General features: G+C 39.3%; 1 protein-coding gene across 1 annotated transcript in view; it reads left to right on the forward strand.

The window, feature by feature from the left end:
• Positions 1-19,837, forward strand: part of LOC129239328 (uncharacterized) — a 47,996-nt gene that overhangs the window by 14,667 nt on the left and 13,492 nt on the right. Inside the window, exon 9 of the mRNA XM_054874762.1 lies at positions 5,105-5,236. Coding sequence (XP_054730737.1) covers positions 5,105-5,236 — 132 coding nt within the window. The remainder of the gene's footprint in view (positions 1-5,104; positions 5,237-19,837) is intronic.

Raw genomic sequence — 19,837 nt, forward strand, 5'->3', positions numbered from 1 at the left:
AGCTTGGGGAGTATCGAATGAACTATCAAGTGATGGCAATCGTTAACGAACAATGAAGCTGTCAAGCTGTCAAAGCTGTCGTACACTCGTATATGAAATGTCGCCGTTAACTGCAGTTTGATGTTTTAGCTTTTATTTAATTTTTTTTAAATGGGATTCAATTGCTTAAGGCATTACCCACAACCACACTTTAATATACTGCGTGCTTTCTTATCAAAGGGATAAATTTGGGAAGCAATAAAGTATTTTAAATTTAAGTGAAATGAGGTATTGTATGCCTCTTAAGCGAAGCGTCCATTAAGTATATTTCTTTTAAGGCAAGTACCTGATTCATGATTGCATTAGCGGACGAGGTAGAAAAACATCTACATGCCGCGTCTATTCAAATCAATTGCATCATTCGCTATGTGATTAAAAATCGTCAAGGACAGCAGTTAATTAGTTAATATTAACCGCCAGGTTTTTACCGTGAGACTTTTTCTTTTGAATGAAGCTCCTCTCGCTTCTGTAATCAGTAGAGATATAGCCCTCATTCTCCTTAGAGTTACTTTTTCGTTTATAAAAAAATAAGGAAAGAAATTATGCAGGGCAAGTCATGCGTTCTCAGCCAAAGCAATGCACCGGCTTATTCCGTATTTTCTATCTAAAGGTATCTAGCCAAGTATTGCATACCATACCATCAGCCTTATTCGTCGGATCTTGCTCCTAGCGGCTTCTATCTTTCATCAGGCGAAAAATGCAGTTCGCGTCCCTTAGTAAGCTGGCATTAGAAGGCCAGGAACGATTCAAACATATAGCATATAGCTTGACTTATATAAGCATAGAGGAGAGGAGTATATAGAAAAAGGTAGCAATCACAGTGTATATAGGGAGCTAAACAGACAAAGTAATAAACTCAACAATGGTTATTTCACAATTTATTTGATTGTGTTAATTTTTTCTGAAAATTGTTATATTTGTAGGCTTGAGTATAAAAAGGAGTAAACTGAAAAAAATTTTCATACGAAATTTATAAATTGGGCTTAAGTCAATGATGACAATTTTGGCATGGTATTTTTTCTAGTCAAATATCAGGCAGTCCATAAGTTCGTGCGTATTTTACCCATAATTTCACTTTTATACGATTTTTGCATACAAATAATTTTTCGCGGAATATAACTATTTATATTTTCTTTGATATATTGTGCATTCAACAAGTGATTTTAATCGCGGATAGAAGCACGTGTTGTTAAAAAATAAAATTGAATCTTTGAACGCGTATAAGAGGCATATTTTGTATTTTTTTATAAAAGTGGTAAAAATGCAACAACTGCTGCTGCAGAAATAAGCACTGTTCACGGAGAGGTTATCGTGAGTGTAAGGACTGCGCAAAAGTGGTTTTCAAAATTCCGAATTCCTAACAGCGACGTGGAGGATGCCCCGCGCGCTGGTCGTCCTGAAGTCTTTAACTCCGACGCCTTGCTCGAACTCGTGGAAGCTAAGCCAAATTTGACAGTCGATATGATAGCTCAGAAGTTAAATTCATCGCATGGAACAGTTCACAGGCACCTGGTTCAGTCGGGAAAGGTTTCAAAGCTGGAAAAATGGGTTCCGCATAGACTTTCCGTCGCCAACCTTCAGCAGAGAGTGAATGTGTGTTCTCAGCTGCTGCAACGGCTTGAAAATTAAAGTTTTTTGAATCGTATCGTTACTGGTGATGGAAAATGGGTCCTTTACAATAATCCTGTTCCCAAACGCCAATGGTTAGATAAAGATGAAACACCAGAACCGACCCCTAAGGCCATCTCCTTCACCCCAAGAACATTCTCCTGTCTATTTGGTGGGATATGGCCGGTATTGTTTATTATGATCTTTTGGAACCAAATCAGACGACAACTGCTGATTATTATTCCCATCAACTATCAAACCTGAATGAGACATTTCACAAAAACTATCGACCGTCTTTAGTGAATAGACGGGTCATTTTTTTTTTGTTTTGCTGTATCTAATGCATAGCCAAATTGGACACTTAGGTTAATATTTTAATATTATTTTAATTAATAAAATTTTATATTCTTAGAATAATATTCTTTGTTGATTTTCAAAAATTTACAAATTTTTTTTTTATTGAACAACAATTTAAGCAGTTCTTTTTATCATTTTCATAACACTTTTTTTTTTACTTTTTACGACAAATTCAAGATAAAACACAAACCTTTGAGACAAAAGTTAAAAACAAAAAAAGAATCACAAATTTATTATTTATTTTTTATTAAAAAATTTGGGAAAAAATTGTTTTAAAATAAGAATTTATTTTTCGTTTGTATCGTGTGCATTTTAATATTTTTATAGTTAACCCTAATCATATGTCGTTCCATTTGGCACTTAGTTCTACTATATAACGCCAACAGAAAATCAGAAAAAATGAATAAGGTGTTTTCTAAGTTTTAACCAAACATATCGGAAAAGATTTTCTTTTAAATTTTTATTTTAATATAATAACATTTTATCATAAAAAAATGGCATGAAATATGCATCGTGCAGTAGTTTCAGAAAAAAAACTTTCTAGTGAAAGTTTTGGGAACAATTCTAGTAAATTCTCTTTTTAAACACAATTTTAATAAATATCTCCAGTTCTTTTTAATATTTGTATAATTATTTTGTTTTTACTTTTTAGGACAATTTTTTTCTTTTAAGTTTTTGTTTTTGAAATTCTTAAAACACAAGAATATATTTTTTGTTGATAATTTTTTTTTTCTAATTTGCATAGCCGCATTGGCTCAAGCTACACTATTCAGCAAATTTTCTAATAGATGGAAAGTTTAAGTAATGTTTTGGCAAAAGAGAGGAAAAGTAGTGAATCACACAGTCTGTTGCAGCAACTTGTCTAGCCAATTTAAATGATTTTTACTTACCAAAGTAACCTGAGATACAGGTAATCATCACACTTTTATTGGAAGCAAGATTGCAAACAATCCTAAAGTAACCCGTATCCGGCAAACGATAGTCACTATTTGTAGAGTTTGTAGTTCAGCCTCCACAATTGATTTTTCTTAGTCTTCATCCAAGATCTTCTGAATCAAACTCTTTTCAAATGTTAAATTCCTGAGTGTGTATCACTACCTCAGGATTCCATGTGCTGGACAGGCATAACATTATGGCTGATCTTTTGACACCGGAGCTCTGAAATTCCCCAAATTGGTTCACATAGCGTTTTTCGCTTCCAAAAGATTCTTCTTCTTAATTGGCGCGATAACCGCTTACGCGATTTTGGCCGAGTTTAACAAAGCTCGCCAGTCGTTTCTTTCTCGTGCTAACCGGCGGCAGTTGGACACATCAAGTAAAGCCAAGTCCTTCTCCACCTGATCTTTCCACCGCAAAGGAGGTCTTCCTCTTCCTCTGTTACCACCAGCTGGTACCGCATCGAATACTTTCAGAGCCGGAGCGTTTGTAGCCATTCGGACGGCATGACTCAGCCAAAGTAGCCGCTGGATCTTTATTCGCTCCGCTATGTCTATGTCGCCGTAAAGCTCATACAGCTCATCGTCGTTCCATCGCCTGTGATATTCGCCGTTGCTAACGTGCAAAGGTCCAAAAATCTTTCGGAGAATCCTTCTTTCAGACAATCCACGCGTCGCTTCATCGGATGTTGTCATCGTCCACGCTTCTGCGTCATACGTTAGGACGGGCATGAGCGTTAGTTTTGTTCGTCGAGAGCGGATTTTACTACTCGCTTGCCTACTTAGTCCAAAGTAGCACTTGTTGGCAAGAAAGATTCTATGTTGGATTTCAAGGCTGACATTGTTATCGGTGTTGATGCTGGTTCCTAAATATACGAAGTCTTGAATTCATAACTGTCAACAGTGACGTGGGTGCCGATACACGAGTGCGCCGACTATTTTTTTGATGACAGGAGGTACTTCGTTTTGGCCTCGTTCACCACCAGATCCATTCGCTTTACCTCTGTATCCTGTTTGAAAAAGGCAGAACTAACACCGCGGTTGTTAAGTCCGATGATGTCAATATCATCGACATACGCCAACAATTGTACGCTCTTATGAAAAATTGTGCCTGAGCGATTAAGTTTTACGGCTCGTACGATGCTGTCCAACATCAAATTAAAGAATTCACACGACAGCGAGTCACCCTGTCTGAAACCTCGTTTGGCTCGGAGAAGTCCTTCCCAATTCTGACGGCGCTGCTGGTGTTGAGCAATGCCATCTTGCTAAGCCGTATTAGTTTTGCGGAGATACCAAATTCAGACATCGCGGCATACAGGTAACTCCTTTTCGTACTGTCGAATGCAGCTTTGAAATCGACGAAAAGATGGTGTGTGTCGATTCTCCTTTCGTGGGTCTTTTCCAAGATTTGGCGTATTGTAAATATTTGGTCGATGCTAGACTTTCCAGGTCTAAAGCCACACTGATAAGGTCCAATCAGTTGGTTGACGGTGGGCTTCAGCCTTTCACATAATACGCTCGCTGGAACCTTATAGGCGATATTTAGAAGGCTAGTCCCGCGGTAATTGGCACAGATTGCAGGATCCCCCTTCTTATGGATTGGACAGAGCACCCTTAAATTCCAATCGGCAGGCTTTCATCCCACCGTATTTTGCGTAGAAGCTGATGCATGCACCTTACCAGCTCATCGCCGCCATGTTTGAATAGCTCAGCCGACAGTCCGTCGACGCCCGCGGCTTTATTGTTCTTTGTAGGCTTTAATACATATTAATTAATGTTGAAATAAAAAAACAAGTAAGACAGTTCAACTTTTTACCAAAAAGGCATATTAGAAAGATTTGAAGAAATTCGCTCGAAATCTACACTCAATGTTCCTATTTTGCTGTGAAAGGAGATTTTTCTGTCTCCATTTCATATACTTCGAAGTAATTACAATTCCCGAAAATCTCGGGATTTTATTCAAGGTCCCGAAAATAACTGAATTATTGACTAAAAAGGCCGAGTTACCGAATTGGCATCCCTAATATATACAAACCCTACGCATACACATACACGTCCATTAACCCAGTGGGCAATGCGCTCATAACTTTTCCATATTTATGTGGTATAAGTGGATGCATAAACATATAAATATTTCAACATTATTTTCTACAATCAAATTACAGAAAGAATCTGCAGAGCAATCGGAACACATGATCATTATAATGGTTGTCTTTGGGCTCATCTTGGGCGGCATGATAATCACATTCCTAGTAAATTGTATACGAAAGATAATGCACGATCAGAAAATCATACGGGTAAGTACAACAACCAAAGTAGACTAACAATAAAAACGCTTATCAACCTGCAACAAATGCTGAGACTTAAAAATATAACGTGTAAATTTGTAAAATTTCTAAAAGAAAGCAATAGTAATAATTAAAGCAAAGCTGCAAACTCACCAACTCATGCATACGCTGGTAGCAAAGTTAGCGTAGAAAGTAATTATGTTATTTTGTAGTAGTTAAGTAATGGCTAGAATTTAAAATTGTAAATATATAAGACGATGTATGTATGTACATATTTTTGCATGCAACGAAATATTGTTTTTTGGTTGTGATAAATTCAATATTTTAAGTTATACAAGCAATAGTTTTGCTTTAAATTTAAATGTAAATTTACATTTTTAGATTAAATTGCACGATTGTTTAAACGTAGTCTGGTTTGGAGGGAAACAACAAAAACACAAGTTATGTTAAACCCCACTTTATTGCACTTTAAGGAAATCTACACTGGGGGCAACGGTAGTGCGTTAATACTTACCTAGATTTCTGAAAAGAAACTCGGTGCTGTGAATATTAATATTCACAAAATGCTGTTTACCCTAACCTTAAAAGCTTACTGAGGTATACTTGAAACTCGCAGTAGTTTCTTAATAGCCTTGTTAGCAATTTTTCAAAACGAAAAGTTGAAGGATGCGAATTCAGCGGTTACGCACCTATTCGCCTAGGTATTACATCTCTTTTCTTTAAGGAAACTAATTTTAGCGTCAATTAACCTTGTGAAATTTTTAATTAACAAACTCTTGCTCGCCTTAATAGAATTTAGTACTTATTTTCCACTCAAAAAGTTGCATATTCTTGATGAATTTTGTGAAATAATTTGAATGTAGGTTAGAAACGACGAACGTTAGAAGGGCTACAATTTAGGAGCTGCATATGCAGAAGTGAACGTATGCATATACTTCAACAATTCAATCAAATAAAGGAAAAGCAATTGACCTTAGAAAATTGCGAAACGCATGAAGGTTTTCGCGGCGTGGCAGTTTTGTTTATTTTTTGTGCTGCGCACAAATTTAGGTAACTTATGGAGGTAGTCAATTACTTAATGGAAAAACTAACTTTTTTGCTTCTAATATTTAAGCCCCTAATAGGCAAATAGGATACATGCTTTTAAATGAAACTCAGCATAATTTGGAGTTTCAGAGCGGGGTATAGTGGGTGTATAGTTAAAATGTTGGATTGAAGATCGCTGAATTGCAACGATCGATTACTTGGAGCCAACACTTGCGCATATGAGCGATTCCATATCAAGTGAACTGAGTTTTTGGATATTGTCGCAAAAAAGTCAAATGAAAAAGGTTAATAATTTTGAAATTTATTCAATGATGGAATTTTTGGTATAGAGTTTTTTAAGGTGGAAACATTTCCTAGCGAACAAAAAGGCTGACATTTACGTATACTGTTTCTCAAAATACTCTCGTTAGAAGTCCATATACTCCTGCATTCACTTAAACCAATTGAATTTTCGAAGCACTTTTGTCAGTTAAAAATGAGGCATCCAAAACGAGTTTTTAAGGTTTCAGTAGCTTCTTCATGCATTGATAAACGTTGACCTCACATTTTATCTATAAATAAAATTCCTTATCTACTAGGAGGCGCACCCACTAGTTCACCCTTTTGAGTGCTCAAAAGCTCTCTCATGAGAGCTCGCATTGTCTTGGTGAAGGATAATTCGCCATCGGCGGTTGGTTTTCCTAAATTTTCCGAAAAAACCTGTCTGGCAAACAAATGGTTGGTGTACCACACAAAATCGACTCTTTTAAGTTTCTCTGCAATTGCGACATGAGCAGGTACCAGATTTTTTGAAAAATCAGGCGACCATTTGCTGCGAGATGTGTCAAACAACTTTTGTTTGATTAAGCGTCGTCTTCGTCTTGCTGTTTGGTTAACGGCTCATATGCACAGATCCAAGATTCGTTACCCGTTGCGATGTCATAGCCGTACTTTGAACCACCGTGGCTGAATGTCTTCAACATTCCTTTACGCTAATTGACTCCAGTCGACTTTTTTAAGCACTTGTCTAATTATGCGGTATCCAACGAGAACAAATCCTACTGACAAACAAATTTCCATGCAGTATTGGCCCCTCTAATGCCCGATAATACCTCTATCTCACGATATGTCCCATCACCATCGATTTCTTCTGGTATAACAACCATTTTTGGACGGTGTTGCCGAAATTCATCCTGCAAGGATCGATGGCCACGTTGGAACTCTTTGTACCAGCGTTTCACAGTGGCTAAGTGTGGTGCTTCAATGCCAAAAGTTCAAATATTATATATTGATCAATGCACTACTGTCACGATAATCCACGTTGAAGATCGTAATAAATCACCGCACGGTAATAGCTAGCAGAAGAGCAGGTGCGGTCAATTCATGGATGACTGTTTTGGAGACTTATCTACATCTTGTGAACATAATAGCAGCGCGACAAAAGTTTCTAAGTTTTGATTATTTATATATTTTTTACTTAATCTTTTTCTTGCCTTTTTATATGAAGAAGTTCATTCGTCTACAAAACCCACATAAATCCAAACTTGAAACTTTGTGCAGTTTTAAAAAATCGAAATAATTTTTATCAAAATTTCACACCTTTTAATTAAAATTTTTAGAAAAATTTGGACGATGCAGTGTTATAGCTTACTAAATTTTAGTACACCAGAGTGGTAGTATAATTTGAAGTGGCTCGAAAATCGCGTTGAGTTAAATTTTTTTTTCTTGTGGCAGTTTTTTACAACCAGGTCATAAATATCTTACACTAAATATCACGTGATATTATATTGTACCGCTCCTAAATTCTACATGAAAAGTCGTTCATGAAGTAACTTCTAAATCAGTGCGTTGAAATTATGATTAAACGGCGTATTTACGTTGATTACCCCAAGCCTTAAACGTAATCAAAGTAAAAAAGCAAATTTTCTGCACTGAACAACGAATTCTCTTCAACGCCTTTGCATTCAAATTTAGCTTTCCGACACCTATGGGTGAGCAATCCCCTTGCGCAACATGTCATCAGGTGTTGACGTGAAAAGGACAAACCATTCAGGGCATTGAATGTGTTGCCTTTTATTATTTCACACTTGCCCTTGCCTGTCAGTCATCAGCTGTGTGGCTTGTGGCGTGCGCTGCCAACACCAGCTGACTGAATGTCTATCTGTAAAACAGTTTCAGTGAATATACTCTGACTGCTCAGTCAACCCGTGTGAACGTTGGCAATCTAATATCATTAGTTGCTTTAGCTTAACCCCCGTCTCCGCTTCGCTTGCTTTTCACACATGTCCTTGCATTGCATTTCACCGTACTTCGCACACATTACCCTATGTACTATGCATATGTATTTGTAGAGCTACTTGAAACACCTATTTTCATAATTTCTTCCACACGTTTTGCCAGGCAATTTTTTCTCATACACATCTAATGAATGTTGTCATAACTTATGCAATTTACTTAAGGATGAGTAGTAGTTAAAGATAAAAACGCGTGCGACATTCCCAACTTCCATTACCCCCAACTTAGTACACGTAACTCAGCAACACTCACACATGCATACGTACACATGTAGACTACACACCTTGAATCACCGAACCTATGTACATCAACGCAAAACCGTATTTCTGTGGAATCTTTATTTTTTCCTTTACTCCCATTTTTCTTTGTTTTCCTTACTTCCTCCGACGACGGCGGCCGGCAACACGGCCGTCCATGCAAATGCACACACACACACACACATAGCCCCACTTTTTATAAATTCCTAATCTAACTAGAATAGTCGTATAAATTCAGAATTCATACTCTATAACGAAATACAAGCATTCAGCATACACACATACACACACACACACAGATGTGCATACCTAAGTACCTAGTATTATAATGAATTCCTTTTGCTCCTCCTACTCTCATGCCCCATTGTGTTGTTGTTGATGTGTGATGATGTTCGCTGCTCTCTCGTCGCATTTGCTCTTCTGTCTCTGCTCTGCTTTATCCGCAGGAGGTACCATTGCCGCATGCCAGCGATATTTATCACATCGATTCATTCATCTGGGATGCACCCAAGACGGCAATATTCGTTGGTTTGCAAAACGATTACATGTCTGAACACAATTGGCAAATGCACCAACATCAGCAGCAGCAGCAACAGCAACAACAACAACAGCAGCAACAACAGCAGCAGCAGCAGCAACGACAACAACAAGCATATATGCTGCAGCAATCGCACCAGTCACACCCACATGGCAGTCAACTCGATGACAATGGCAATTGTAACGGTCAAAGCCAGAGCCAAAGCCAAAGTAACGGCAATGGCAGCGACGGTGGCAGCGGTAGTGTTAGCGCCTTAAGCAGCCATTACAGCAATCATAGAGGCATTGGCAGCTTTAGTGGCTGCCATATAATCAACAAGCAGGATGGCAATGATAATTTATATATTCATGGCTTGAATTGTGATAGCGCAAATGGTTCCTGTTCCGCATATGCTTACCCTCCGAATGTCGTCAATTTCAACGACGACGAATTCGTTATTGTAACTAATCGAAATGGCATAGAATATCCGTTTGACAGCAGTTATCAGCGAGAGGCCGCTGCGAATGGCTATGGATATGTTGCAACACCGGTTTCAACGGATTCAATTACTTCCTCTAAATCATCACCGACAACTGCCACAAATTAAGTAAGCCGCACAAGACAAATCAAGCGTTGTAAGTGACGCAAAACGGATGTTTAAAGCGTGAAAGAAGTAATAGAATTAAAACAAATTTAAATTAATTGAATAATAATATAATTTAATATAATATACAATTACTATAAAAATAAAAAACTAAAGAAAAGCGTAAACAGAAAGCTTTGTTCCCAGTCTCTCGATTTGTAAGCGAAAAACGTCTTTTAGAAAAAATTAATTGAAAAATCAAGGGCGTGCAAAAATATTTTGCCTAATAAAAAATAAAAACAATTCGTCGTATTCATATCAAAAAATAACACTACCAACTGAGTTTTTATTTTTTGCAATGTTAGGGCGCAAAATTCCTAGCTGGAGCAGCAGTAAACATTAAATTACTCATACGCACTGACGAACTAATTTATTCCTTTAACACTTGCTTACATTTATGATTCTAAGCATACAAACTAACATAAAAACCTATATGTATCTACTATTTCTATTATCTAATTGTATCTAATTTTAATACGTTTTATCCTAATTACGCCTTTTTATACTATTTAACATTTTGAATTTATTACACTAAAAAATATCGCACGTTTGCCGGAAGAGCTTCATAACTCAAAAACTAAAAAATTTTAGAAAAACGGTTTCAAAGTTTTCAATTTATTTATTTATTTTATTTCATTTGTTTATTTAAGCTAGAAAATTAAAAAATTTAAATTTAACAAATTTCTCAGAGACTAACTTTCTGAAAATTAAAAATACTAAAAATTAAAATAAATTACAATTAATTAAAAGTTTCATGCAATAAAAGCGTAAACTTAAATTTTGATAGAGTAAAATAGAATTCTAACGGATTGGGTAGCAAACTAAATTATTTGAGCGTCCTTGAAATTGGATGCATATAATTAGCACAATCAATCAATCGCACCTCGTATGATGTCAAAAACAAATGTCAGCGAAAGGATAGTTCTTCTTCGCCTGAAGACATCAGTTCAATTAAAGTGCACCCGGCACTGTAAGAGGGAATTGGGTCTGTGAAATGCAAAAAACACAGAGCAAAGCGTAGTGCAATGAAACTTAGTGGCATACGCCAACGCTGCTTTGTGGGTAATTGAAAAAGTAACACGTAAAAATTTTTTTGGTTTTTGAAATTATTATCATAATAATTTGTTTTTAACTATACACATTCAACTTTCATTCAAATTATTTAGGGGAACACATTATTCATTCTAAATCACACCATTTAGCTAATAAATAAAAGATTCTCCTTGAAACGCAAAAATGGCAAATTCCAAATATCTACGCTCATCTATAAAACATTTAAAATATTCAAAAACTCTAAAAAAATATACACGTTTTCCGCACCAACAACATTTTAACACTACTCCAAGTCTCTATTGGTATAGAGTTTACCAATCTTATAGTCTCTTGGGCAGTAATCTCCTCCCACTCCTCCTTCAAATTCTCTTTCCCTCTAATTTGGTATATCTTTCTTTTCAGAAGCGCCCATAGGTAGGTAGGTAGGGTGGTTGTCGCAAGACACACTTAGACCTTCAGCAGGTCCATTGTGATACCACTGGAGCTTATCCTTACTCTACGTGTTCCTTTTCAAACCATCCGGTTGCTTTAATAAACGAGCAGAGCTTCGTTAGTTTTAGATGGGCTATGTCCGCTACATCGGTTAGAAATGCTGTATCGAGAGTGCGCAGCCTTCTCATAGCTAGGCTTTCACACTCACATAAAAGGTGTCTGACTGTTTCTTCTTCTTCTGTATTAAGACAGCTTCTACAGAAATCGAAGTAAGGGAGTCCTAACCTTCTAGCGTGGCTGCCTATTAAGCAATGACCAGTTAAAACACCTATCATTTTTCTTATATATTCTCTGTTGAATCGTAGCAAGATCTTCGATCGACCGCTGTTCCAGTTCGGCCATGTCTGTCTGCTTAGTTCGCATGTTGTGAGGTTTTGCCAGATTGTATTTACCTTTTTGATGGTTTCCCTGTCTATAAGTAATTTACAAGTGGCTATGGGCATGGGTATCAGCGCCTTATCCGGTTCGAGACCGAGCGTTGTACCGGTTCTTGCGAGTTCATCCGCCTTACAATTTCCTGCAATGTTTCTGTGGCCTGGTACCCAGATAAGGTGCACCTTGTAGCGCTTAGATACGTCATCTAGTAGTTTAAAACATTCTAGAACTGTTTTTGACGAGTGTGTTTTTGATTCCAGCGCTTTTATTGCTGCTTGACTGTCCGAGTAAATGAAGACTTCATTTGCGGATAATACTCTCGTTTTTATCTCTTTAAGCCCTTCTTTTATGGCAGTGACTTCCGCCTGAAATACACTGCAATGATCAGGCAAGCGAAATGATTGGCATACTCCGAGTTTGTCGGAGTAGACCCCTCCGCCTACTTGGTTGTCTAGTTTTGAGCCATCTGTGTAGATGTTTAAGTCATTTATCTTGACAATGAGCCCGTTATCCCATTCCTCTTTGGAAGGAAATACTGTGACAAAGGATTTATCGAAATTGATGTCCTTGGTCTTACAGAAATCCGTTGTGCTGGGAATGCAGGGGAATTGTTCCAAAATTGAGGAGTGCCCTCTTTGGTACGTTCTGAGTAGGCCGATTTCTCTTAGTCTGAGAGTTGCTTTGGCAGCTGTTTGCTTACCGTACTGCTCTATTGGTAAAATGCTAAGAATAATATTTAGTGCATCTGTGGGTGTGGTTCTGAGGGCCCCGCAGATGCAAAGACTGGCCATTCTTTGTACGTGTGCCATGGTTCTTTTGACGTACAATTTATCTAAAGCTGGCCACCATACTAATATGCCGTATGTTAGGATTGGTCTGACAATTGCCGTGTAAAGCCAGTATACGATAGATGGGGAGAGACCCCAACTTAGTCCTATTAGCTGTTTACAAGAGTATAGTGCTATTGTCGCCCTTTTTACTCTATCTTCGACATTTGCCTTCCATGTTAGCTTTCGGTCTAGTATTAGACCTAGGTAGCGGGCCTCATCACTGAATGACAGTGCCGTTCCACCTAGAGTCGGAGGAATTATATTTGGAATTTTGAGTTTCCTGGTAAATAGGATGAGTTCAGTTTTATTGGGGTTGACGCTTAGCCCGTTTGCTTTTGACCAGTTTTCAACCATGTTTAGTAAATCCTGCATGACTTCTATGAGTGTATTGGGGAATTTCCCCCTTACTACCAATGCAACATCGTCCGCATAGGCTACAACGTGTTGTCCTCTCTCCTCTAGGCTCTTTAGCAATGAGTTTAGTGCCAGCACCCATAGGAGAGGGGACAGCACACCGCCTTGAGGTGTTCCTCTGCTAACTTTTTTCTTGATCTCTGAGTCCCCTAGGGTTGCGATCACCAATCTGCTCAAGAGCATGTTTTTGATGAACTCAACCAGAGCGCCAGAGATCCCGAAGTCCGTCAGTGCCTTTATTATGGTATCCGGTAGGATGTTGTTGAATGCGCCCTCGATATCTAGGAAAGCTACCAGTGTGAATTCTTTATTATACATTGACTTCTCGATTTCTGTAACAAGTGAGTTAAGTGCTGTTTCGGTTGATTTCCCTTTACAGTACGCATGTTGTGAGATGCTGAGCTTATAAGGGCTGATGTTAGCCCTAATATGCTCTTCTAAAATTCTTTCTAATGTTTTTAGCAGAAAGGAGGATAGGCTTATTGGCCTGAAATCCTTAGGTGTCGTGTGTGAACTTTTTCCCGCTTTAGGGATAAAGACCACTTTTACCTCTTTCCATGTTGATGGGACACTTTTCAGTTTCAGAGCGGCCTTAAATATGGCCGTCAACCACTCCATGATGTAGTTTAGTGAATGTTGTATTTGGGCCGGGAATAATCCATCTGGGCCCGGTGATTTAAATGGTTTGAACGTGTTCACTGCCCAGGTTATCCTAGTTTCAGTGATTATTTCTTCAATGTCAGAGTTTGGTCTTTCTGTACCATTGTTGATTAACACGTTAGATGATTCGTTGCTGGGAAAGTGTGTGTCCACTAGCAACTTCAGAGTTTCGTCACTCGAAGTAGTCCAACTCCTGTCCGGTTTTTGGAGGTATCCGGTGGTATAGTGTTTTTTTGAAAGGATTTTACGCAGTCTGGAGGCCTCTGTGGTTCCTTCGATTTCTCCACAGAACGTTCTCCAACCAGACCTTTTCGCTTTCCTAACTTCTTTTTTGTAAATTTTTAGCTTAGTGTAGTAGCAGTCCCAGTCTTTACTCTCTCGTGTCGCTTTCGCTCTGTTAAACTGTCTTCTGCTGTCGTTTCTTAGTGTAGACAGGTCTTCTGACCACCAGGGCGGCTTTTTCTTCCCCTTATACTTAATTAAGGGGCAAGCCTTGTTTAGCGCAGTTCTACAGACCTCCGTAAGGATTTGTACGTGTTCGTTCAATGATTCTCTGTCTTCAATATTAATATTTTGGGAGTTTGGAAGTCTTTCCTTAAGTTCCCGTTTATATATATGCCAGTTGGTCTTTTTCAAGTTCCTGCTGGCGGGCGGGGCCCGTGAGTTTTTTCCCCCAAATTTTATTTCTATGTAACGATGATCGGAGTAAGAGTGTTCATTCAGAACCCTCCACTGCGTCATCTTTTCGTAGAGGGTTTGACAAACTAGCGTAATATCAAGAACTTCTTGTCTATTGCGCGTAATAAATGTAGGTTCGTTGCCTTTGTTACACACTAAAAGCTTACTACATATAATATAATTAAAGAGAGACTCACCTCGTTCGTTTGTATCCGAGCTCCCCCATACGGTATGGTGGGCATTGGCATCACCTCCTAGGGCTAGTTTGCGGTTGTGTGCTTTACAGTCTTCCACAAGGCTTCTTATTAGCGGCGACGGCAGTGGACCTGTGTCGTCTCCGGCAAAGTAGAACGAAGTTAGCCAGATGTTGCTTCCGCTCACTTCCCAGCTAACCGTCGTAGTATCTGCGTTACTGAAATTTTGAATCATAAATATATTAAGATGTGCTTTTGCCATTATGCATGCTCTTTTAGTACCTTCACCATTGGTCTTGTATACTTTATACCCTGATGTCCTCAGACCGCAGATTTCGCCATTCCGTACCCAGGGTTCCTGGATGAGGACTACGTCCGGCTGATCTTCTGCCAGACGCTCCAGGAGGGCAAGGCAGGCTTCTTTACAGTGATGAAGGTTTATCTGTAGAAGATGCATCAGCTGTTAGCGTAATGTCTGGGTCTTCTTTGCTTTCGCATAAAAGTTCCCTTTCGGAATACTTACGCTGTTGTGTGTGGTACTTACCCTCCCGTTCGAAGTACAGCCTCCTTAAGCCCATTTCTGAGCCTGAAGAGGCGTATTCTTCTTCGGTGGGCCGGTCGTCTTCGCTCATTGGCTCGGTTTCGCTCATGGGTTCTGGTTCGCCCATGTGCTTTTCACCTTCCTTAGTGGCGAGGAACTCAATTGCATCTGTGTCTGTTTTGTAAATGTGAAGCTTCACCTTTACAAAACCGTATCTCAGATGCCCATCGCATTTCGCTAATGGTTCGATTGAATTCTCTGTGAGGAGCAGGAGAGCCTGCATGGTGGCGCGCTTCTGCTCTTTCGATTCTTCCGCGCTATTTTTGCTGGTGAGAGTTTTGACATACCTCCATTCCTGCGTTGGGATGTCCGGATTGCAGACCCGAATGAGCTTCATAATCTCATCCGGGTCTTCGACGGTTGAAGGTAACCAAACCCTTGCTCGCGGCCTGGACGGAATATCCTTCCTGTCCACGACCACTAGCTTGGCATTTGGGTACACTTCGCCGACTTTGGAGATGGCCTCTTTATACAGTTGAACCGATCTCTCATCGTCGCAAGCTATAATTTTTATCTGGCCTTGGTGCCAGCCTAAGTCTTCGCACGCAGGCGGGGGACCGGGGTTCTCCAGAATAACTTTCAGTGCCACTTTCGTCAGCTCGGCCTCGATCCATTTCCACTGGGCCCTGGGGATCATACCTTCTGGGTGGTTCTCGTCCAGGACTCCTATGATCAGGCGGTCTTTTGCAACCTCCGCAAATGATCTTCTGGGCGTCACGCCCATTGATTTGTGCCTTTTTGCGTTTGGCTTATTTTCCTCCGAGGACCGCTGTCGTTTCGGAGCCGATTGTGTTGGCTTGAAGTCAGGGTTGAAATCAGGGATGATCGCTTTCGCTCTATCAATCGCCTCTTTCAACTCCTGTGTCATTTCACTTTCCTTTGGGTGAGTTTCGTGCACCCTCCTTAGGAGCCTAGCCGCGTTTCTGCGATCCTGGTAGCTCGCTTTCGCTGGGTCTACCACCCTCACAAGCGGCCATCCTTCGGTACCGGAGCTAGCAGTAGCATTGCTTCCGGTCGGGACCGTTTTTGGGGGCTGAATCGCAGTTGACTGCCGGGCCAGTGCCCCCCTACTTGTACTTGGACCTGTGTCCAGTCCTGAGTACGTGTCAGCTGTCCTCGCTTTCGCTGAGGCTGTCGTTGCGTGTTTTGATCGACTTATTAAGCCGATGGATGGCGTTTTCTTTGAGCTCGGTGCAACCGTTGCTCTTGTTGCGGAACTGTTAGTTCCTGTCGGTCTATTAGAGGGAGGACCGATCTCCTTTTTTTTATTTATTTTTTTAAAGTCTGCTTGCATTTTGGACCCACGAGTGTCGGAGAAAGGATGTCCGCCCGTGCATAGCTCCGAACTACACGGGTAAGGCTAATTATTACGGAGGGCGCCAGTTATCCGTAAGCTCCGTTCGAGACTTGGTTATTTTATAGAAGGGCCCCAAGCCTGACAGATTCTCGGCACGGGTCGCATCACACCTTAATCCAGCCCTTCACCCCCGACCACGTTAAAGGTACTTTGAGTAGTGCTGTACTATTGAGGAGTATCGAACCCTACCCATAGTACCCTTAACTTAGCTAAGTACCTCCTGAAAATAGGAAAACTGTGGTACTTATTACCAGCTGGCACCCTCGGGGAGGGTTCAGTGGAGGATTTTCGCCAGCATAAGTGTTCAATAGGGTTTAAATCCGGTGATTGGGAAGATTTTGGCAATAGCGTGAGGACATTTTAGAGAAACCGTAACTTTACTTATGATCCGTCTTGGGGTCTTGTTAAAAACATTATTCATTTGATAGCTCCAGCATCCAACGCCTGGCTTTAAATTTTGTTTTAAAATATCCACATAAGCAAACTTATCCATATTTTAATCAACATACTGCAATTTTGCCACGCTGCCAGCTCCCATATATCTCCAGACCACCACCTCCATGTTTCACTATTGTTAATCAATATTTTTTATTCAGGTCCAAAAATGAAAAAATAAACTATCTCCAAAATTTCGGTTTGCAAAACTAATGAATGTTTTAGGGAAATAAATGGCTTCTTTCTAGCAGCCCTTCCATGATAGCTGACATTTTTCAAGACTCTTCTGGCAGTTGAAGTTCTAATATTTATTTTATTTAATTTTTGTTTTTTTAAGCAACGAAGGTTGTCAGTTCTAATATATTTTTGAAACATAATCGTTACCTCATGTTTCATTTTTGTAGCAGTTATCTTTGTATCTTTCTTCTTAATACTGCGCTTTCCCTTTCTGTTAATTTACAAGGACGCCCTCGTCTTGACCTTCGAGTCATAATTTCGTTATTTCCGTAGTTTTCAATTACTATCCGAACCGATGTGCATAATCTGTCTGTTGTTTGTCCTATTTGTCAATAGGTTTGTCCTACTTTCCACAATTTTATGAAGATGTTCCACTCACCAACGTCAATTTATCATATTTTTGCTTTCATTATAAGGCTCCGCCGCCACCGTAGACGAATGGGTTGGTGCGTGACTACCATTCGGAATTCACAGAGAGAACGTAGGTTCGAGTCTCGGTGAAACACCAAAATTAAGTTTTTCCTAATAGCGGTCGCCCCTCGGCAGACAATGGCAAACCTCCGAGTGTATTTCTGCCATGAAAAAGCTCCTCATAAAAATATCTCCCGTTCGGAGTCGGTTTGAAACTGTAGGTCCCTCCATTTGTGGAGCAACATCAAGACGCACGCCACAAATAGGAGGAGGAGCTCGGCCAAACACCCAAAAAAGGGAAATACTCCTCATAAAAATATCTGCCGTTCGGAGTCGGCTTGAAACTGTAGGTCCCTCCATTTGTGGAGCAACATCAAGACGCACGCCACAAATAGGAGGAGGAGCTCGGCCAAACACCCAAAAAAGGGAAATACTCCTCATAAAAATATCTGCCGTTCGGAGTCGGCTTGAAACTGTATGTCCCTCCATTTGTGGAACAACATCAAAACGCACGCCACAAATAGGAGGAGGAGCTCGGCCAAACACCCAAAAAGGGTGTACGCGCCAATTGTATATATATTTTATATAAACACTGTTCTCGCATGGCATGGAGGATGGCTCCAGGAGGCAGCACGGCTCCGCCTCTGGTATCTACGTAGAATCCAGTGGGGCAAAACTACACTTTGCTTTTGGAATGTACGCATCTGTGTTTCAAGCGGAGGTGTATACAATTCAAGAAACAATGAACTTGGTGTGGAAAACTGATAGAGAGGCAGATCTGTATGTGTCTGCAGCGAGAGCAAAGCTACGCTTATGGCTTAGACAGACACTTCAAGGATAGTTGAGTCCTGTAAATCGAAGCTGAAATTTTTTCAGTGCATTAAAGATGAGCACTTGATTCTGGCTCTATACGCCCAGTGATCAGCGCGTTAGCAATTAAACATCATGATTATTAAAAAATAGCCTGGTTTTTATTTTAGCAAACTTATCCAAAAAAATTGAAGACAGCGGTGCCCACGTATTTCGAACAAAGAAGTGTCCCAAAAATCTGAATATTTACTCAAAATCGGGTAGAGCCATGAAAGGACTAGTAGTCGGTAGCTCTCCGTTTTAGTTTACAGCTACTCAAACGCAAGATAATGAAAACTTGGGGAAACCTTCAAATTGAGATTGATTAAATTTATACAGTATTTCAATCTACGAACCAAAGCAGTTTATAGTTTAGACCTCATTTGGGGCAAAAGAAATATGTTTTGGTAAAATTTAAACTAAGAAAGTTCACATTTTAAAATAAAATTTGTATACTTATACATAAATTTATACTAGTTCCGCGCTGTGGATATGCACAAGAAATGAAATTTTCTGAAATATTTTCGTCATATAAAAGTCAAAATATCGATCATTTTTACCTATAAAAACTTGTCTTAGCGTTCATAAAAACTTAAAGTTGTTAAAAAGTTGTTGCTGTATTGCTGTACTGATGCTACCAGGAAATTGCGAAATTTCAACTCTACATACCTATATTCTCGAAGCTGAAACGTCAAGCCAACTGTATGTAAATACACAAAACAAGTGCAAACACTGAGCACAACCATTGGCTTCGTTTTTATACCCACAATGGTATAATAAATTTATAATGGTAAGCAGCATAAAGAATTCGAGATTGGTACGTGCCAAATTTCCCTAGTCCTTCCGCCCGTCTGTTTGCACGACAACTCGAGCAAAAATTAATATATTTCAATGGAATTTGGTTCAGAATTAATACTTTCTTCTAGACTTTTTGGTATTGAAAATGGTTGAAATCGGCCAGTAACCACACCCACCTGCCATATAATGTAATAAAATAAAATATAATATTATATAATTTTCAAAAAAGCAAAAACCGTCATATCTTTTTTATAAAATAAAAAAAATGATTTTGCCTGAGGGAATTTTTTATTTTCACTTTTACGCGCTCGACTGCCTGTTTGCTTTTATACTGCAACTATCTGCTCACAAGTATTAAATATGATTGACTTATGACACCATTTGAAAAAACTATAAATCTTCTGAGAGGGTGAAACAATGAAAAATTATTAAAATATGGCACAAAATGATGAACTCCAAAAAAAAAAATACAACGGAAGTATTACTCT

This window comes from Anastrepha obliqua, chromosome 2, assembly GCF_027943255.1.
Source record: "Anastrepha obliqua isolate idAnaObli1 chromosome 2, idAnaObli1_1.0, whole genome shotgun sequence".
In the NCBI taxonomy this organism is placed as follows: domain Eukaryota; kingdom Metazoa; phylum Arthropoda; class Insecta; order Diptera; family Tephritidae; genus Anastrepha; species Anastrepha obliqua.